This window comes from Molossus molossus, unplaced genomic scaffold (genome assembly GCF_014108415.1).
Source record: "Molossus molossus isolate mMolMol1 unplaced genomic scaffold, mMolMol1.p scaffold_m16_p_18, whole genome shotgun sequence".
In the NCBI taxonomy this organism is placed as follows: Eukaryota; Metazoa; Chordata; class Mammalia; order Chiroptera; family Molossidae; genus Molossus; species Molossus molossus.
Genome location: NW_023425353.1, coordinates 44156280 through 44175531, shown reverse-complemented (window position 1 = coordinate 44175531; position 19252 = coordinate 44156280). Strand labels below are relative to the sequence as shown.

The 19252-nt window shown below is 40.9% G+C and overlaps 1 protein-coding gene across 3 annotated transcripts in view; it reads left to right on the top strand.

Moving 5' to 3' along the window:
- Positions 1-19252, top strand: part of ZNF385D (zinc finger protein 385D) — a 739643-nt gene that overhangs the window by 650172 nt on the left and 70219 nt on the right. For all 3 annotated transcript variants that reach the window (XM_036267089.1, XM_036267087.1, XM_036267088.1), the window contains one exon: positions 4820-4982. In XM_036267089.1, coding sequence (XP_036122982.1) covers positions 4820-4982 — 163 coding nt within the window. The remainder of the gene's footprint in view (positions 1-4819; positions 4983-19252) is intronic.

Below are 19252 nucleotides of genomic sequence, written 5' to 3'. Positions count from 1 at the left end.
ATCTTTTTAAAAAATCTAGACTTTGGCTCCTCATAGAAGAAGGGGTCATCTTTGGAGAAAATGTACTGATATTGAAAACAAGTGGTTTTGAAACTTTACTATGCATTAGAGTCACCTGGAGATCATGTCAAACAGACTGCTGAGCCCCACCCCCACAGTTTCTGATTCAATAGGACCCAGATGGAGATGGAGAGTTTGCATTTCTAACAACGCCCAGCTTCTGTTGCTGCTATTGGTCTGGGGACCACCCTTTCGGAACTAATACTTTATATGAATGCTCAGTTAAGCCGAGAGTTGATAAAAAGGGGATTAAGATGGAATAGGGACTTGGAAATCTTTTACTGGTATATACAAAAGTGATATTCAAATTATTAAACAACCCACTGACCAATCAGAATGCACACTGGTCTTAATCCATTGGCTGAGCCTGTGCCCACTGCCTCAGTCTTAGCCTTGAGTGAGTATAAACCACATAAAAATCACTCTACTTAGAGTCATTAGAATTTTAAATGTTTTTCTGGAGTAATTTTTTAATAGTTCTCAAGATATAAATCAAAGTAAGTGTTTCAGAGTTTAGGATGCTATATCATGTGTTATCATTTCATTTGTCCTCATCTCCAATCAGTAGTCTAAAATTTTCAAAATCAGATGGTTGAAGAAAAGAAAATATTTCCTAGGGCTCAAGTGTTATCTCTGGCCCACTCCCCACCCCCCAAAAAGCATGGCAACTTCTTTAATAACTATTCATTTTTCTTACATTACATTTTAATGTAATAGTGTTCATTTTATTTTAACAAATGTAATATGTGGTCAAATGACATGATAATCAGCTAACAGAGACATGCTGTTCCTTTTGAAATAATGTGTTCATGAAAGTTAATTGGTTATGGTAACCAGTACACTTCCTAGTTTAAAAAAGAAAAAGCATATTAAGACACCTGGATATAAAACAGATGTAGAGTAAAAGTATACCAGGTATTGGTGCTAAAGGAAGACAACGATACATGAATATTAAATATCCTGTGAGTTTACAGGATCCTAGTGATTTACAAAGAAGCCTGCTACTTAGATAAGTAAAATAAATGTGTGCGTGTGTGTTTCAGGAGGAGGGAACTCTTGCAAATGTTAGCCACTCGATGGTTATTTTTATCTGCTTTGGAACTTCTGTTGTTTTTAAACTGGAAGCCATTTTGAAACACTGGAGATAAAATTTGATGACCGGACAGTCTGACTGGCCACTGGTGACGAGGATGTGTCGGTGACATTTAAAGTGGCATCATTCTTTTCGACAGGAATGCGTGCGCATATCTTTAATGTCAGCACTTGCCTCTGTGGGGACACTTGTTAGATTTGTTGGTGTCGTGCTGTTTCAAGGTCGATAATAGTGATTTTGATTGCCCAATGCTCCAATATTCCACTTATCACTTAAAAGTTGTCAAAGCCCAGTTTTTATTGTTTGCTCCCTTCTGTGTGCACTGTGATCATCTGATTCCGTTTTGGTTTTCAAATACAACATTCTGAAATGTGTCGTAATGAAGAAGTACACTTCTTTCACCTTGAGATCATTCCTGTGAAAAATAACGGTTTGCTGGGTCTGACAGTTCCCAGGTTTCTGGGAAAGACTTGACTCGGAGACTGGCTAATAAATAACAGGGAGAAGCCTTGGAGGGAATGCAGCTACGTTACATCCAGCTCCTCCAGACGGGGCCCACGGAGACAGCTCGAGCCAACTGCTGCGTTTTAAAAATCTCCCAGCAGGATTCTTTCTTAGGCTACAGTCACAGAAAGATTAGATGTGGCTGAATAGTCTATCCAACCCAGTGAAGTGGCAGAAAGGGGGAGGAAGGAGAGCGGGCTGAGTTGGCTTTTGTTTTTTTACACAAGGAACACACTTTTATACAACACACCTATAGCAAGTTGGACCGAGAGTCATGGGGTTAATATACACAGATAGAAAAATTAATACTAGTATAACCCCAGGGCAGTCAAGTAAGTTCTACAAACATTAAATAAAGGTTGATGACAAAGAAAATATGTAGTATCTAGAAGGGTTATCTGTCTACATTCGGTTTCCTACTGGTATGTCCACTTCCACCCCAACACACACACCTGCGCCTTCACAACCACACTGATCTCCTCCAGTGCTCTCTCCCCTCTCTGCACCACTGTGCCCCTAAATTCTGCATGTTGTATGTTTCTATTGCCCTTTAGACCTTCATATCATTGAATTGTTTTTCATATTTGTGGGAGGCTTAATTGTCTTTCTTTTAATCAGATAATTTTTTTTAATCCTCACCCAAGGATATCTTTCCATTGAATTTCAGATAGAGTGTGAGGGGGAGCGAGAGAGAGAAACATCGACGTGAGAGAGCCACATCAATCGGTTGCCTCCTGCATGACCCCAGCTAGGGCCGGGGATTGAACTGCAACGGAGGTACGTGCCTCTGACTGGAATTGAACCCGTGACTCTTTGGTCCATGGGCTGATGACCTAACTGCTGAGCCAAACCAGCCAGGGCTCAATCAGATAATTTTAAATTAAGATTAATATTATTAAGGTGCTTTGGGACTGATATTCAATTAACAAATGAATGCATTTTTTTCTTTTGCTTTTTAATATATCAGGTATCTCAGTTGGAGCACAACAACTATTGGTCACGTTATCATCCCCTTCTTCCCACAACTCTCTGAGCCATTTTGCTGGTTGGAAGTAATCTCTTAGTTTACCTGTGTGGAGAGTATTTTGGGGGTATAAGTACTATTTTCACTTGTTGGGTTCTTTTGGGGTAAGGTTCTTAATTTCCAAAACAGTGACATTCTCCTGGTGCTATGGTGTTCTAAAGCAAAGTCTTACCTGGTTGGAAATACCACTGAAAATGCAGATTTACTAGAAAACTTAAAATGTATATTTTGGATATTAGTGGGCATATGAATGTTCATTTAAACACTGTCTTTTAATAGATATGTATACAAAACATCCACTTCTATATCAGGGTAGGAATCTGACAGAGAGAAGAGAGGACCGTTGCTTTAAGGAAAAGTATGTAGCCAGTTGCTTGGAGAGGATGACCAACTATATTGTGGATTTAATTGACTATAGCATATTGCCCTCAAAAGATATATCCAAAGGACTTGATTTATTAATAAGAAGAACTAGGCAGGAAATAAAAAGAGACACACCTCTCTATCCATCAAAGTAGCATTCTCCATGTAGAATCAAACCAACCCAAACTATCACTGGTTCTTCAATTAACTATAGGAAGTCTTAAGTTCATATTTTGACTCACACTATGTCTTTTGATGTTATGTGTTGTTGGGAAACTTGTAACTGATGTATGAGTGTCCTCTTTGTTCAAACTGTTTCTAATATATAATTTTCTTGTCCAGTGTTCTTTCAATAAGGGTACCTAGTCCTTTGAGGATCCTTGTCAGAATGATGCAAATGAAGGTGTGGATTGTTTAGTTATCATTTATAAAAAGATATACTGCAACACCCTGCCTACCGCAGTGGCTGTGATGAAGAGGACAATGTAATTGTTATTGTTCTCGCAAAATGGAACATTGAGCTTCAGTAAGCCTTTGGAAGTAATGGGTATCTAACCAGCATAGTCCTCCACTGAGATAACTTCTTTGTGAGGTGATTTTTTTAAAAATATTTTTTTCTTTATTGAATTTTTTTAGAGAGAGAGAGAGAAGGGGAGAGGGGAGAGAGAGAGAAACATCGATGAGAGAGAACATCGACTGGCTGCCTCCTGCACGCTCCTCACTGGGCATTTTGCTCACAACCTGGGCATGTGCCCTGACCGGGAATCGAACCAGCAACCTCTTGGTGCATGGGTTGACGCTCAACCACTGAGCCACACTGGCTGGACATTTTTAAAGGTTTTGAGCTGGAAAACCTGATCTAAGAATTTCCCAGCTCATTCCCAAAGGCATTTTTCCCCATAAATAAACAGTAATAAATATAGATTTCTGTAAGATGATTCTCTATCTCAATGAATGTGTCCCTCTAGTACCATAAAAAGATAGTTTTAAGAAAATATAAACTTGGGTAAATATATATTACTGTTTAAGAAAAATCTCAGGAGGCACAGACGAAAGAATTACATTGACCCCATTAGATTGTCAAAACACACTGGAGCCTCCTGACAGTGGATTGGGGCAAGAAACACTCGCGTATTGAAAGAATGCCACTGCCTTGACTTTCAGAGACTGCCCCCGTGGGAATCAAGGAGAAAGAAAGCCCCAGAAAAGTGTCGAGCTTCCGTGGACTCCATTTGGAGATAGGCAGTACATTTGCTTTTGAACTCTCCGGCTTCCACCTCAGCCTCCAGGGTGCCCACTTCCCTTGTTATACGCGAACTTTTCCTTGTAGACACCTGGTGGGGGCTAGATTAATGAGACGCACTGTAGAAAGAGAAAACACACTTCCCAAGCCAAGAAGGCGAGAGCTATATTTTTCTAGGGCCCTTGTTAGTCTTCGGGAGCCCAGCATCTTCGATGGCAGAACAAAGGTGATCCAAGGTGTACATTCTTACTTTTCCCCACTTCACAAAGAAAATCTCGTCGATGTGTTAGTGTTCAGCTACATTTCTCTTAAGAGAAGCAGTAAAATACTTCTTTCTTCCATCCAGAGGCGTCAGAACTTGATTCCCACTGCTTTCTAGCATCATTCTAAATAGAACCCCGCTGTCTGGCCACGGCCAACATGAGCGTGGATGGTACCTGTTATTGAAAGGGAGTCTGTATTTGCAGCGATACAGAGAATGCTAGTCTAGAAATGAGCCTGATTGCATGGTTCATTTTGTTCTCCTTTGTAGAGCCAGGCTGCGGCCCACTACAAAGGCACGAAACATGCCAAGAAGCTCAAAGCACTGGAAGCCATGAAAAATAAGCAGAAATCTGTCACTGCCAAGGACAGCGCAAAGACTACCTTCACCTCCATCACTACCAATACCATCACTACCAGCTCTGACAAAACAGGTTAAGCGACGATCTTTGTTGTTGTTGTTGTTGTTGTTGTTGTTGCTGTTGTCGCCATCGCTGTTCTTCGGGATTTCTTCCCTTGTCTAACCCCGTGTCTGTTTCCTTAATGTTCCTGCCACATTGACTCGTGCGGCTTGACCCCTCTTTCTGTGGGATGGTAATGGTTTCCCCTCGGTTTTCGAAGACACTAAGATCATCACAAGGGATACTGCAGAGTTTGCATTTGAAACAGTCCTGTGGCTGTTTGAAAGCAACACAGGGGTCATAAAGTCATTGGAGGCCCTGTCCCCGGGAACCCTTTTTGAGAAGTGAACCTTTCCGAAGTGCATTGTTTGCATGTGGGATGCAGCACCCCAGCCTGTGACTGCGTGATTGAGCTGTGAGTACACTGCAAAGATGCCAATGAATCCAGAAGGCCCCAATCAGGGCATTATTACTGACAGGCTGTATTCCCATAAATCCCAAGCATTGCAGTGTTTTAAGTAGAGGCTGTGTAATTCTGGGCTTGTTACGGCTGGGTAACCCTTCCTCTGCATACACAGGTAAGTGTTATTGATACCAATTACTCTTTTTAACAGAGTCTTCACAGTGAAATAATGGCCTCTGGATGGCCCCTTGAGATAGCTCCTGCAAACAGCCTGTTCATTTGGGGCGAGGGAAGCCAGTAGGGTTTCCCTGAGCTGACATTTGAAAATATAAGAACACTGATCCTCAAAATCTACATTGAAAGAAGTGCTGTGTGATTCGTGGATGTACATTTAAGAATTTACTCTCTTAAAACAGAAAGGCTGGTACATGTTTCCCAATCCCTACAAATGGCAAGGATCAGGAAGTGTTCATACTGCCGTAGATGGTAATGTCTTAATTAGAAGAGACCCTTCTGGCCATGACTGATGAAAATATAAAATGCTACAGTGAACAAATAGGACAATGGTGACTTTATTACACCTGGTTGCATCCATTAAACACATAAAGGCTACTCAAAAGATCTGGGGAGATGGTTGCTCCTACGTGACTCTGGAAGGGATAGTGATGTTCTCGCCAAGTTCCCGTGACAACATTGTTGTCCCTTACCCAAGTATCATCGGTAGATGCATCATGCTGTCCTCCCGGAGAACCCTGTGTACCCTCTGAAGCTGAGCATATCTGTCATCATTGTACCCTGTCACCAGGTGTAGGTGCCGAGTAAAGTGTCTATTGGATGGCTGAATTTTCTCTCACCCCCTCAATTCTCTGATTCATTCAGTTCTGTGTCACAACATACTGAAGGTAAAAAAAAGAAGTCCTTGTCATTTTCACTTCTACAGTATCCAGAGTAAGAGCTAGATTATGCCATTTTAATAACTTAGATGTAAAACTTACAGGGGAAGCGCTCATCTCTGTTCATTTAAAACTCACTCCTTGTTTTGGGGGCTGCAGAGGAAGGAGCAGGTGAGTGTAATCTTTGTTATCCAATATTGGGGCATAAATTGGCATCCCTAAGGCCATACTTTCCATACAGAAATAGCTTTCATTTGCAAAAAAAAGATAGTAGGTAGGGGGAACAAAAAGATGCATTTAATGTAAAGGGTTCGATTTAAAGAGATGAGTTTGCTGTAAAGTTTTGCTTGTCCCTAGACGTTTCTATCCTTAGACATTTCAATCAATAATGGCTACTTAGATTACCTTGACTCCTCTTTAAATTGCAAAAGTCCCTGTTACATAGAGGATGCAGATCACTTAAAAATATACACATACATGGCGGGCAGAGCTGCCAACTTGGGTTAGGAAAGGCTCCCATGTGTGCTGTCTCTGTTATGAATGCATTCTTCCATTCCTCAGCTTAAAGCCTAAAATATGAAGGGCGGCAGTCACCAAGGCTCTATCCTTTAAGAAGTTGAATAGAAACAGTTTTTCGATTGGGCTGTGGGTGACAACCTACATAAAATACACTGGTTCCCAGTGGAGATTCCAGAACTTACGTATCGGTTGGAATGGTGTTGAAATGGCGAGACACCTTTCAAGCTGGATCTAGAGAAAATTCCGGAAAGGCAGAAGGGATAGTAAAATCTGTGAAGTTGGTACAAATATCATAAAGCCAAAGGAAGAAAGTTGTGTTCATCAAGAAGGGCATTGCTCTCCTAATCTATGGAGATCTATACTTGAAATAAAATAACCAGTCCCATCGGTGGAAAGACTGAGGATTCTAGCACACTTACCAGACGCTTTAAGCCAGATATCATCAAACGGGTTTCCACAAAACTGTCAATAAAAAGTAGCCAAGAATGCTCCTGTCATTTTATAGATTCCTATCTCATTAGTATTGCAATAAAAACTAGAGGCACCTATGCTAACCAGTTGGGTTGTTTTTTGTTTGTTTAACTTTATTTTTATTTTCCTTTTTATGGCTGCCTGTTTCCTCATACTGATTCAGAAAGAACCCAACCCTGAAAACAAGACGGGTCTCTGAGGAACTTTCCTAGAACAGTTACATACTTGGAGGCAGATGCAGAGAGAGATAAGGCTCTAGAATTAAAGATCCTGTGTCTTTTCATAATAAAAAATATTAACCATTTTTCTCTGTGCACAAGGTTGTTTTTTTGATTTGTGGGCTTATCATACATAAAAAGTATGGATGTGTTAAATTACATTTTACCAAATTATTCTTAACAAAAATAACCCAAATGTATTTTTAAAAAAATGAATTCCTTTTAAAAAGGCTAACTGTACAGTGATTTCGTAGACAAGAACCTTAAGAGAAGTCTGGGCCACAGCAGTAGACAGGGCAAGAAGTGAACTTGAATTAGAAAATCGACTTGGAGGTTTTCTTGGGTTGCTCAATCCTACCCGAAGCAGAATGCTCATAAAAAAAACCCATTTTCATCTCCTATCTCCTTGATAAAAAGAGAATTGTGACAAACAATTCCTTGTAAATTCCTAAGTCATACATTATGGGTTTTAATCACCGCCTTGGGCTAACAAATAATGTCTAAATGACACATTGGATAAGCTTTCACTCGCTGACTTTGTGATCTTGGAATTCTCTTATTGCGCGGTCAGTCTGCATGCTGGAGTGGTGACGAAGATGCCGCTCAGGCTCAGCCAGCCGCTGCGCACGGACAGCCCAGCCCCCCTGGCTCTGGGCAAGAGACATACCCCCGAACAGTAAAACCTAATGTTAGTCCTGGTGGTGTACTGAGAAGGATTAGGTCGGTGAATTTACACAAAGAAAAATTTATAAGGTGAAAAAAAAATATTTTGAGCACTCATTTTTGGTAACATTTTTGGTAAATGGGAGGGGTTGCTATTTATCACAGAATATTTCATAGAGCAGACATTTTCAAAGTTGGCCAGAATACCTTTGTCTGATCTAGCAAGTTTTTTTTTTCTTTCTTTCTTTTTTTTTTTTAAAATACAAGAGCTTTAGACAGAAAGAGCAATGATAAAAAGTAAGAAATTATGCTCAGAGTGACTTGGCCGATGTACTGAGTTTTTTTTTTTTCCCATGACATGACACATTCAGAGTTGTCAGGTTTGGTCTTATGCTACGCCACCTTCTGATGTTTATTTTCTTTTCCTTTTGGGGAAATCGTATTTATTCCTATCACCTATCAGTTAGGTTAGGCTACATTATGCTTCTGTAATAAACAACTTACAAATCCCAGTGGCTATTACCACAACTAATTCTTTCTCACTCACACAACACATCAGCTCTGGTTTTCTTTCCATGTTAATTTAACTCCGGGGCCAGGCTAATGAAGCAGTCACTAGCTTAATACCAGCAATTCTATGGAAGACAGAAAAGAGAGTCATGAATCAATAGACTTGTAACGCTTTTTAATGGGAGTGAATTTATAACATAGCTCTCGCTTCCACTGACAAGTCACGTGGTCAAGCCTGATGATAACGGGCAAGAAAGAACACTCTCCTCCGAGGAGGGGAAGTCGTGTTAGTGAACAATAAAACATAGTACACCACCACGGCCCCAACCATCACCCGTGCTTCCACGTCTTAGCAGTCCCCATTTCCAGCCTTCTTCTTTCCCTCAATTCTGACCCAATTTTCCGTGAATTACTGGCCATTCACTTGGATGGTTTGTCAGCGCTTCTATTTTACAGGTTCAGAAACAAGTAGAGCTCATCTTGGCCATGATCCCCAACTTTCTCTTCCTCCTGTCTTTCCCGGTGTTATTTCTGGCCCTGCAGTGGACAGAGTGCAAACCTTCCGGTTGTCTTTGCCTCTTCCCACTATCTCAGTTCACACATTGATTCCGTTGTTGGAATCCACTGCCCGCGCCGTCCCGGGGAACATCGTTTACGCTTTCACACATATCACTGCCCATTTCTGGCACGGCAGCCACACAACTGCCCTGGCCTCAGTTCCTGCCCCTCGCCACCATCCTCTTCATCCTCCGGTCCGCTCGGACCGGCGCTTGCCCCTTCAGAAACCTTCAGGTTGTCTGCATGCCGAGCTCCATGGCCCTCTGTGATTTGACCACAACCTGCCTTTTTAAACGTTTCTTTTATTGCTCACCTGCAGTATTTTCCACTAGAGACATACTTTTTTGTCTTTGTTTCTTATACTGTTATTTTATTTCATTGTTTAAAAGAAGGTAGAATTTTTTAACATATAGATTAATTTATTTTTATTGAATTTTGAGAGAGAGATGAAAACATCGATGTGAGAGAGAGCCATGGATTGGCTGCCTCCTGCACACCCTCTGCTGGGGCTCGAGCCTGCAACCCGGGCCTGTGCCCTGATCCGAAATTGAACTGGCAACTCCTGGTGCCTGGGATAGCTCTCAATTCACCGAGCCACACCGGCCAGGTTTAGACTGTTTTGTTTTGTTTTTAAATTTCTTACAAGCATATCACTTTTCTCTTTTTCCTTCTGCCTATGCATTCCCATAAGAATTCATACTTTTCTAACTCTCCTGTCATATTCTTCTTAAAATATAATTCTTATGTCTTTATAACTGCCTTTTCTTGCCAGATGGCATGTTGTTGGGAGTAAATACTTGAATAATACTTTTATTTATTTATTTTCTTACAGAGTAATTTCTATATAAAAGATACTAAGTAGTTTTAAAACTTGAAGCAATGAGCCCTGGCCATTTTGGCTCCATGGTTAGAGCATAGCGCATGGACCAAAGAATCGTAGGTTTGATTCCAGTTAAGGGCACTTACCTTGGTTGCAGTTCAGTCCCCAGCCCTGGTCCAGATCATGTTGGAGGAAACCAGTTGATGTGTCTCTCTCACGTCGATAATCCCCACCCCCCTCTATCTCTCTCTCCCCCCCTCCTACTCTACCTGAAGATAAATAGAAAGAAGTATCCTCGGGTGAGGTTTAAAAACAAACAAACAAAAAATTTGAAGCAATGAGTTTTATTATTGAATTAAAGCATGGCAAAGCTTTAGATGTTTTTATTTATGAGTTGATGGTCTCTAAAGTTTATTTAGTTTTCTTTGAGAGTCTCTAGTTGCACAGGTAAAGAATACTTGACTACCCGGCCAGTGTTGCTCAGTGGATAGAGCGACATCCCATGGACTGAGAGGTCCCGGTTTGATTCCTCATTAGGGCACATGCCCAGGTTGTGGGCTCGGTCCCCAGTGGGGGCATGCAGGAGGCAGCCAATAGATGTTACTCTCTCACATCGATGTTTCTATCTTTCTCTCCCTTCCTCTCTCTCTCAAAAAATCAATAAAATATATTTTGGGGGAAAAATACTTGGCATTTCTAATGTCCCTTAGTGACCAGCAATTAGGAGTCAATTAGCCTGTTAAATATGTGGATTTACCTTCGTCGTCTAATTGGTAAGATCTGAGAACATTTCTTCTTGATTCTAATACATAATTTTGTATCAAGTCTCAATGAATTGCCAATATATTCATTGGCTAATGGTACTATGTTACAATTTAAATGTGCACTTTTCACTTTTGATTCCATCTTTCTTGAATCTATTTTTCCTCCCTTTTTAAAATATAAATTATAATGCAGGGATGTTGTACTCGCCTCTCAAAGGTGCCAAGAGTGGCCCTGGCTGGTTTTGCTCAGTGGCCAGAACATCAGCCTGTAGACTGAATTGTCACAGGTTCAATTCCAGTGAAGGGCACGTGCCTTGGTTGCAGTTTGGTCCCAGCCCTGGTTGGGTCGTGCAGGAGGCAACCAGTCGATATGTCTCCATCATGTTGATGTTTCTCTCTCTCTCTCTTTCACCCTCCCACTCTGTCTGAAAATAAATGGAAAAAATATCCTTAGGTGAGGATTTAAAAAAAAAAAAAGTGCCAAGAATGAAATACGTTTGAATCTATTGTTAAGAAAATCTGTGAAATGCGAGGAGCCTTTATTTGCTGTGAATTAATAATTGACACTAAATGTTTACTGGAATTCACACTATTTGTTCAGGGATTTGGAGCAATAAAGAGACTTTTCTAATGATAAACAAGATACCTGATGTAAAATGATGGCCAGCGAGTGCCATCCAATACATCAGGAAATACAGCCGCTTTGGGAAAGTCAGTCAATAACAAGGTCCTGAAGTCTGGGTTCTTTCCTTTCCTGAGCATTATCTTATTTACTCCAGGCCCGCTGCCAGGCAAAGGGAGGCACACACATTTCTTCCCTGTGCATTTAGCGAGGAGGTAAATCATTAGAATGGTGACCTGGAAATAAAGGTGGGAGATGAATCGTTTGCAAGGAAAAGCCAAGCCCTGTGTCATTTAGAAAACAGTTTTCAGAGGAGACGAGTAGGAATTAGCTTTGTTTCAGTTTTCAAAAGGAAGATGGAATACCTTTGCTTTTTTTGGACATAGGCTTCAAACAAATGTCCCAAAGGCTGAAAATCACAACAAAGTACAAGCTGGGCTTCGCATCAGAGAGACACATATCTCTGATATTGTATTACACCTCTATGTATAGATGCCATAGTACGGTGTGTATTATATAAATATTTCATGCACATATGTATATGCAACATTCTGTCTTTAATGCCTGCCCTCAAAATATCCCACTATGCCAGGTCTTTATAATCAGCATTGTACATTTTTTTTAAGGGGAAAACAATGTATATCTTTGTGGCTTGTGAATCTATAGCTCCGTTGTACTGGAAGAGGAAATATAATGTCATTTGAAAAGGACTCATTTCGATCAGCACTTGTAGCCCCGGTGCTGCCTTAGCATAGTGGGAACTGTGCTGGATCCTGGGGTCCTTCTTTTCTGGCCCATTGTCCCAAACAAAGCATCCCTGGGACAATCACTGCTGTGCTAAAGGACCCTGTTGCAAGCATCGTGGCACAGGAGTTGAAGCGCCAATGTGAGACCATTTATTTTAAAAGGAAGTGCTTTTTCTTTTCTTCGCACTGGCTCATGACATGCTTTAGATTGGTCAAAGAAAGAGACTTTATCAAGTGTTCCCTTCTCGAGATGTGTGATAAGTGCTAGCAGAGTGGGGTGGTGGCCGATGTCTACAGAGATTGGAAAAGAGAAGGGACATTCAGAAGAGGGGAAGGAAAACCCCCAACGCTCATTGGAATATCGTGGTTCCAGACTCTTTATATCGTGGAGTCAGTGATGCCAAATTGTGCAGTAGGAGTGACGGAATGACAAAAAAGGTCCTATCACGTTCCCTGTGTGCACGAGGAAATCAAGATGAGTGTTGTTGTGCTGGTTCCTTTAGGCTGATAAAAGTGTTGACCTAGATACGTTACATATCAACCCCTCCTTGAATCACAGAAGAATTTCTCAATGAATTCTTCATCTGAACAAGGACGTGTTGTCTTCTTCAAGATAACGAATGAGTGAAGTAGTAAGGACCTAAACTGCTTAAAGAACCTGTCACACAGCTTTGTTCAGAGTCTGGTGTGTAAGAGGGGAATTAAAACTAAATTGACAAAGTAGTGATAATTTTATGTTACAGTCCCTTACTTGTGTGTGTACATGTGTGTGTACACCCTGTGTATATGATTGCCTGCCTTTCTTCCCATAAACATCAAATCTATAAAATAAATGATAAGCTAAACACCTAATCAGTATCTGTGAAATAACTAGACATCTGGATGAATTTTTAAAATTAAATGAAATTCCCAGTGGTTTTGTCTACAGATGTCATACTGAGGGAAGCATCTGTGTCTATGTGTGCATTTGTATGTGTGTTTCTGATTTCTGAAGGAGTGTTTTTTTTTCCTTATGCTGTTCTTAGGAATTGAATAGACATTACCTTATGGAATGATAAAATTTTCAACTGCAAAGTAATTATTAAAGCTAAAATTTTAACCATAACACAGAAGCCGGACCATAATCAAATATGACAGACTGTGAAGAGAGCACCTGTAAAATCACGTGGACAGTAAGGAGGCCATCCCCAGGGTGCGAACGTGAAGTTTGCTATCTAAGCGTAACAGACACGAAGTGTGAAACAAAACAGGTTCACAGCCTCCTGCTTGTAGTTGGGAGACATAAGCTTATACCAAAGTCTTAGTCCAACCCAGACTGAATCCGATATGTAAATTAAGAATTGCATTTGCATGTATGCTCTATGGATTCCAACCTCGAAGCCTGGCACCCGGCCTTCTTTGTGAGCGAGCCCTTGCCCACCGTGTCTGGCAGGCCTCCGCATCTCTCCCTAACTCCAGCCCAACAAAGTCACGTGAGGGTTGGAAGCTGGGTGGATTGTTCTTTTGCCTGGCAGAGTCCTCCTCCTTACTCACCCCATCCCATGCATCATGTGGGCAGGCACAGAAGATGCACATGGTGTGTGCTACTGCACATGTGCGTGGGTGTGTGCAAACATGTACAAATGCATTCACAGTCTTTGCCTGGCTGATTTCTACTTCTAGGCTTCTGTATAAGCTCTGTTTTCTAGCACCTCTGCAATGCTCTACCTCCCTGCTTTCCAGCCTTGTCCTTGATGGAGCATACACCTCTGTCCTCTACATCTTTATCCCAGCAACCAGCAGTTCTACATGAAAACAATCACTGAATAACGATCTATTACTTTTATTTTCTGGAAGACTATCCTGAGAATTCTTTTAACAGCAAAAAGTAGCACACACTAAAATATATAGTAACGGTTCGAATGCATATAGTCAGTAAGTCTGACTAACTGAACTGTATTGCATTTACCAGCGTATAATACAAATCAAAGGCATTAACCAGTATTAACTCAGACGTTGAATATGCAACCCTTGGGTTGAGCATTTTTCAGAGGCAGCATAAAATTAAGTTGCCATTTTAATGATCATAATTGCATTCAGATTCATCATTAAATTACTGTGCTACTTCAGTTTCTAATGAGAGTTAAGAACACTTTAAAAGCTCTGTTGAGTTAGATTGACTGTGTACTAACTTCAACTTGTGACATTGGTGTGGGGTTACACTGGAGGGCAAGGAGCACATTGAACTCCATGGGGCAGAGTCTGTGCCACCCGGGCCGGGCACAGCCAGGGCTCTGCTGTTATGGCTCAGTTTGGGAGCAACCTTGACAACAGTTTACACTTATGCGACTGCTCACATCAATCACCCTCAGGCTGACAGTTGGTGCCTGGCCAGACTCCAAGGTGAAGGTCAAGATGCAGAATGTGTAGCAGTAATGATACTCATTAGGGCTTTATTTTATTTTTGTCCAGTTTTCTGTTTCTCTGTGAGTTCTCTAGTAGGATTCAGTAAAACCAGAAAGAAAAAAAAAATAATGCATGTTTTTCATGCTACTCTGGAAGTAGAACTTATGGAAAAGAAAGTCTTTTTTGTCCTTCTCTCAAATGGTCAGAGATTTAAATCTGAGTCATGGACTTTAGATTATTTATTTGTTCTTTTATCCATCCATTTATTCATATCCAGCTCATTTATCTGGATGGATTTTTGCAATATATAAGATGCCGTAGCGTTGAGAACTAAGATGCAAAACACAAGTCCTGTCCTCAAGGTTGGGTAAACAAGAAAGAAACACAAAATATAATCCTGGGTAGGAAATGATTTGTCAGGAGAAAATAGTAGATATGGTGCCGTGTACGTCTAGAGCAGTGGAAGCGACCCTTTCATACTGGAGGAAGAAAGAAACAAATGTTATTAACTGGCATGTGCTCAGCTTAATGTCAAGGGTATGTAATCCCTAAAATAACTCCATAGATGAAATGTCTCTTTAAATAACATTTAGCGAGCTCTCAGTATTTGCTGGTTTTCAGAGGTGGCTCCTGTCCTCCAGTGACTCCTGTTAGCGGAGGAGACGGGGCACAAAAGGCAGGAACAAAGTGGTTTAGAAATTCTATGCTCCAGGCTTGTGAAAGTTAAGGGAGTACCTAATCCTTGGAAGTAAACAGTCTTGCTTTGCAGATAAAGAAACCGGGTTTCAAGTTAAATAACTTGACTGAGGTCAGATTTGTCAGAGTCACAGCTAGGATTGGAAATGAGTTCTGATACCTCCCAGTGCTTTTGCCTTTCTGTCTCCTCTTTGGCAGCCAAATGCTTAATCCTCCCTTTGTCCTTGTGAGCAGTAGGGCCCGTTTTGGCTGCTAATTGATATCACTGTGTCTGTTGGATCATTCAGGAGAGTCCTCTTATTTTACCAAAGCCTCTGACACCCAAAGGTGCTGCTGTCAATAGCTGCCTTTGCATCTCAGCCCTGGGATCTGTTAAGTGTGTGTGTGCCCACATACATGCTCTTCGGGTCTTCACTGTGGTTTTCACCTGCACCGAAGCTGGTCAAGGAGATAAGGCGAAGGGCCAACGCTTTGTGCCAGTCTACATTTTCTTAATGAAAACCACACTGTTATTTTTATTATTTTGCCAGACAGAAAAGCTTCATGTGTATTGGAAAGTAACATCTTTGATCTCCCTGTGTAAAATTTATAGCAGATAATTTAGGAGTTTCAGGTGAAGCCATTTAAACCTTAGTTTTTCTCTGTATGTTGATTTTGTAATACTCTCTAGACAATGATGGAATTCTCTGGAAGAACAAAACTCAGGTCTTAAATCCAAAAGAAAAAGAAAAGCCTGGTTTTTATTTTTGCCATTAAATGTTAATTTTTCTAAATGGGTATAGAAAATTAGCAAATAAAATACAAGATTACCTACACTGGAAGAGATTAAAGTCTTACAGTATAACTCCTAAGAATTTTTGCTTTTGAAAAGTGCTTTAATTTTTTCAGGCAAGTAAGGTGATATTTAGTGCAATAATTTCAGTAATTGAAAATTTAGTAACCTAGAAAGGATTGATTCAGGTCTTATAAATGCATGCTTTTTCCTATGTTAGTAAGACATTTTAGATCAGCATATAGTGATATTTAAAAATAAGGCAATGCAGACTAGAGTTCAAGGTTATAAATAGTTTTCCCTATAAAGTTGACAATTTCCTAAGCAGGAAAGACTGTGGTTTTTATTTCCATAGCTTTTAAAATTTCATTATGTCATTATACAAATTATTGCATGTTAGCCTCATACAGAATTGTTTTAAATGTGTAAAGAATTATTTCTAAATTATTGATATCCCCCTTTTAAAGAATTTGTCTTGCAGAAGTCTGTATTAGAAATTGGACAGAAATAAGGTATCTTCATATTCCTAAAAACATTACATAAATCTCTCATTTGCAAATATTATGGAAAATATATTTGTGATGTAGTGCCTGTCTTTTAGTTATTCCCAGTTACTGGTGTGTGTTAACTTTTGTGTCCTTGGAAAGGGGCTATTACTTGTTAACCCGAAGGATGAATGAATCTTAGAAAGATTTTGGAAACAGTAGGTGAAGACCAGTATCTTCAAAGTCATCCAACATTCTAACCAGATTATGCATTTTTTGTGTTAAAACCACTGATGAAATAGCTATGATTGGAGCAGTGAGAGAATAATTTACTGGTCGTGGCTGTCCAACTCCTGAGTATTTCTGTCCACTGCAATTTCCATTATTCAAGTGGATAGAGGCAGCATCTTTCATCACACTTGCAATTAATGGGGGAGGGTAAGAGTTTTCCTAAGTTGTATCCTGCAGAAATTATTTTTTTATGATGCAAAAAGTAATGAGGGAAAGAAGTCAAGTGGGCATTGATTGACAGCTTGTGTTTTTCTTTTTAATTTTTTTCTCTTTATTGACTTTTGAGCGAGAAGAAAGGAGAGAGAGAGGGAGAGGGATAGGGAGAGAGAGAGAGAGAGAGAGAGAGAGAAATATCAATGAGAGAGAACACTGATTGGCTGCCCCCTGCATGCCCCCCACTGGGCTTTTGGCCCACACCCTGGCATGTGCCCTGACCGGGAATCAAACCAGTGACCTCGTGCATGGGTCCACGCTCAGTCACTTAGCCACGCCAGCCAGGCCAACTTGTGTGTGTTTTTATTAAACAGAACACATTTAGAATCCATAAAGCATTCAGTTTGTAGGTATGTACCTTGTGATCAGGTGAATGCAGTTGGAATGTTGTTGATCTTTACTTAAAAAGCCAAGAAATTCACCTTTAGTTTTCTTCATCAAAATCCTACCCAATGTAAACTTCTGAAGAGCCAGGCGTTTCTGATTTTATCAGCCCCCTTCTTACTCCAGAAAGGAAAATAAAACATTTACTATAATGTGTCATGCTCTTTGGCTTGGGCAATGAGTATATTTACTTTTGGGAACCTCAGCTCACACTCAGTTCAACATTAACATTATGAAAATCACATACATGGATGGCTATTTAGAATCTCTGTGGTATAAGCAGTTTAATGAAAGCTTTACTCAAATACATGAGTTTATGTGTGTAGCTTTACCTTTAGTATGCAAATTAAAATAAAACTTTACATATCTAGGTAGGATACAAGTATATTATGTGGCAATATGGTAAATATACACTGTCGGAAGTTACAAAAGAGAAGTCAGCCATTTGTCTAGATTATGGTTCAGAAATGTTTTTCCTCTAAGGGAGCCAGGCATTAAATACTTTACCTTTGTGGATCATGCTTTCTTTGTCACAGCTACTCAGCTCTGACACTATCTCATGAAGGCAGCCATTGGAAATCTGTAAACAAATGAATTGAGTTCCAATAAAACTTTATTAAAACGCACAGCAGGCTGGATTTGGCCCAAGGGCCTTGTTTTGCATATACCTGGTCTGGAGGCCTCCAAATATTCAGCTATTTACTGTTTTTCGGTTATTTGCATATGCACAACAAACCAGTGCAAGCCTGGCAGTGGGGAAAAACACCCAAGTATGTACTTTAGTATCTTAGTAGCGTTGTTACTATCTCTCGTGATTCTGAGATTAAGGAGGGTATTTGTTTGGGTGAGGGAGGAGGAGGACTGTCTTCTGTATAGTTACAGTGAGGTGGCCGCTTGTGCTGGAGTCATCACAGGACTCCCCTGCCACGTGTCAGGCCACTGACGTTGCCTGCTGGCCGGAACCTCAGTGGGACACTCTGCCTGAGCACCTGCGGGCGGCCCTCTGTGTCCTGGGCTTCTCACAGCATGGCATCTGGGCTCCAAAGAAGACAGCCCGGCTGATGATGTATTTCCTTTCGACCTAGCCTCTGACATCATAACATCCTTCCCTTATATCGTATTGGTTGAGACAGGCACAGAGGGCCTGGATTCCACCCGATGACAGCAGTGTCCAAGTCACCATGTGAGGTGGTCATGTGAGACGGAAACTGTTGCTGTGGTCATCTGTGGAAAACAAAATCTTCCACAGGGGTCTCCTATTCTAATGGGAAATGCAGGGTGACACGGTTTGGAGAGCAAGGGCGAGATTGGGTCCGCGACAGGGACGGGCACATTGACTGTTCTGGCTAAGGCTAGCAGAACTGAACCCAGGGTGGTGTGAGGTTCAAAACCCTAGAGTCATACATGGAAGCAAAAGAATTTTAGGGATATTTTTTAGGGTATATAAAAGATGAATGGAAAGCCTCCACTTTTCAGAGGAAGGTCGTGAATCCAAACTTAGACAAATAAGACAGGGAGTCAGAAAGAGGCCTCCCTAGCCAGGGGAGTGAGGTGTGCTTACACTGAAGCCACATTCTGAACTGTAAAATCTTCCAGACGCCTTAAACCCACTGCAAGTCAAGAACAACCCATAGCATAGAGTGGGACAGGCAGACGGATGTTCCTAGCTCGGAAGTGTTGACTGGGAAGCTGAATCCTGACAGGTGTCACAGAAGCAAAAATCTCCCTGCAGCGGCTGCATCGACTGGTCGGTTTGACATCACGAGTCCAAAAATAGATGAAACAGCCCATCTGGGAACTTAAAGAATAAGGAAAGTCTTTAAAACTCCATCCCCTAACTTCTCTCATTTTTGTGCTCAATAAGCCATTCCCGGCATTAGAGCCCCCGGA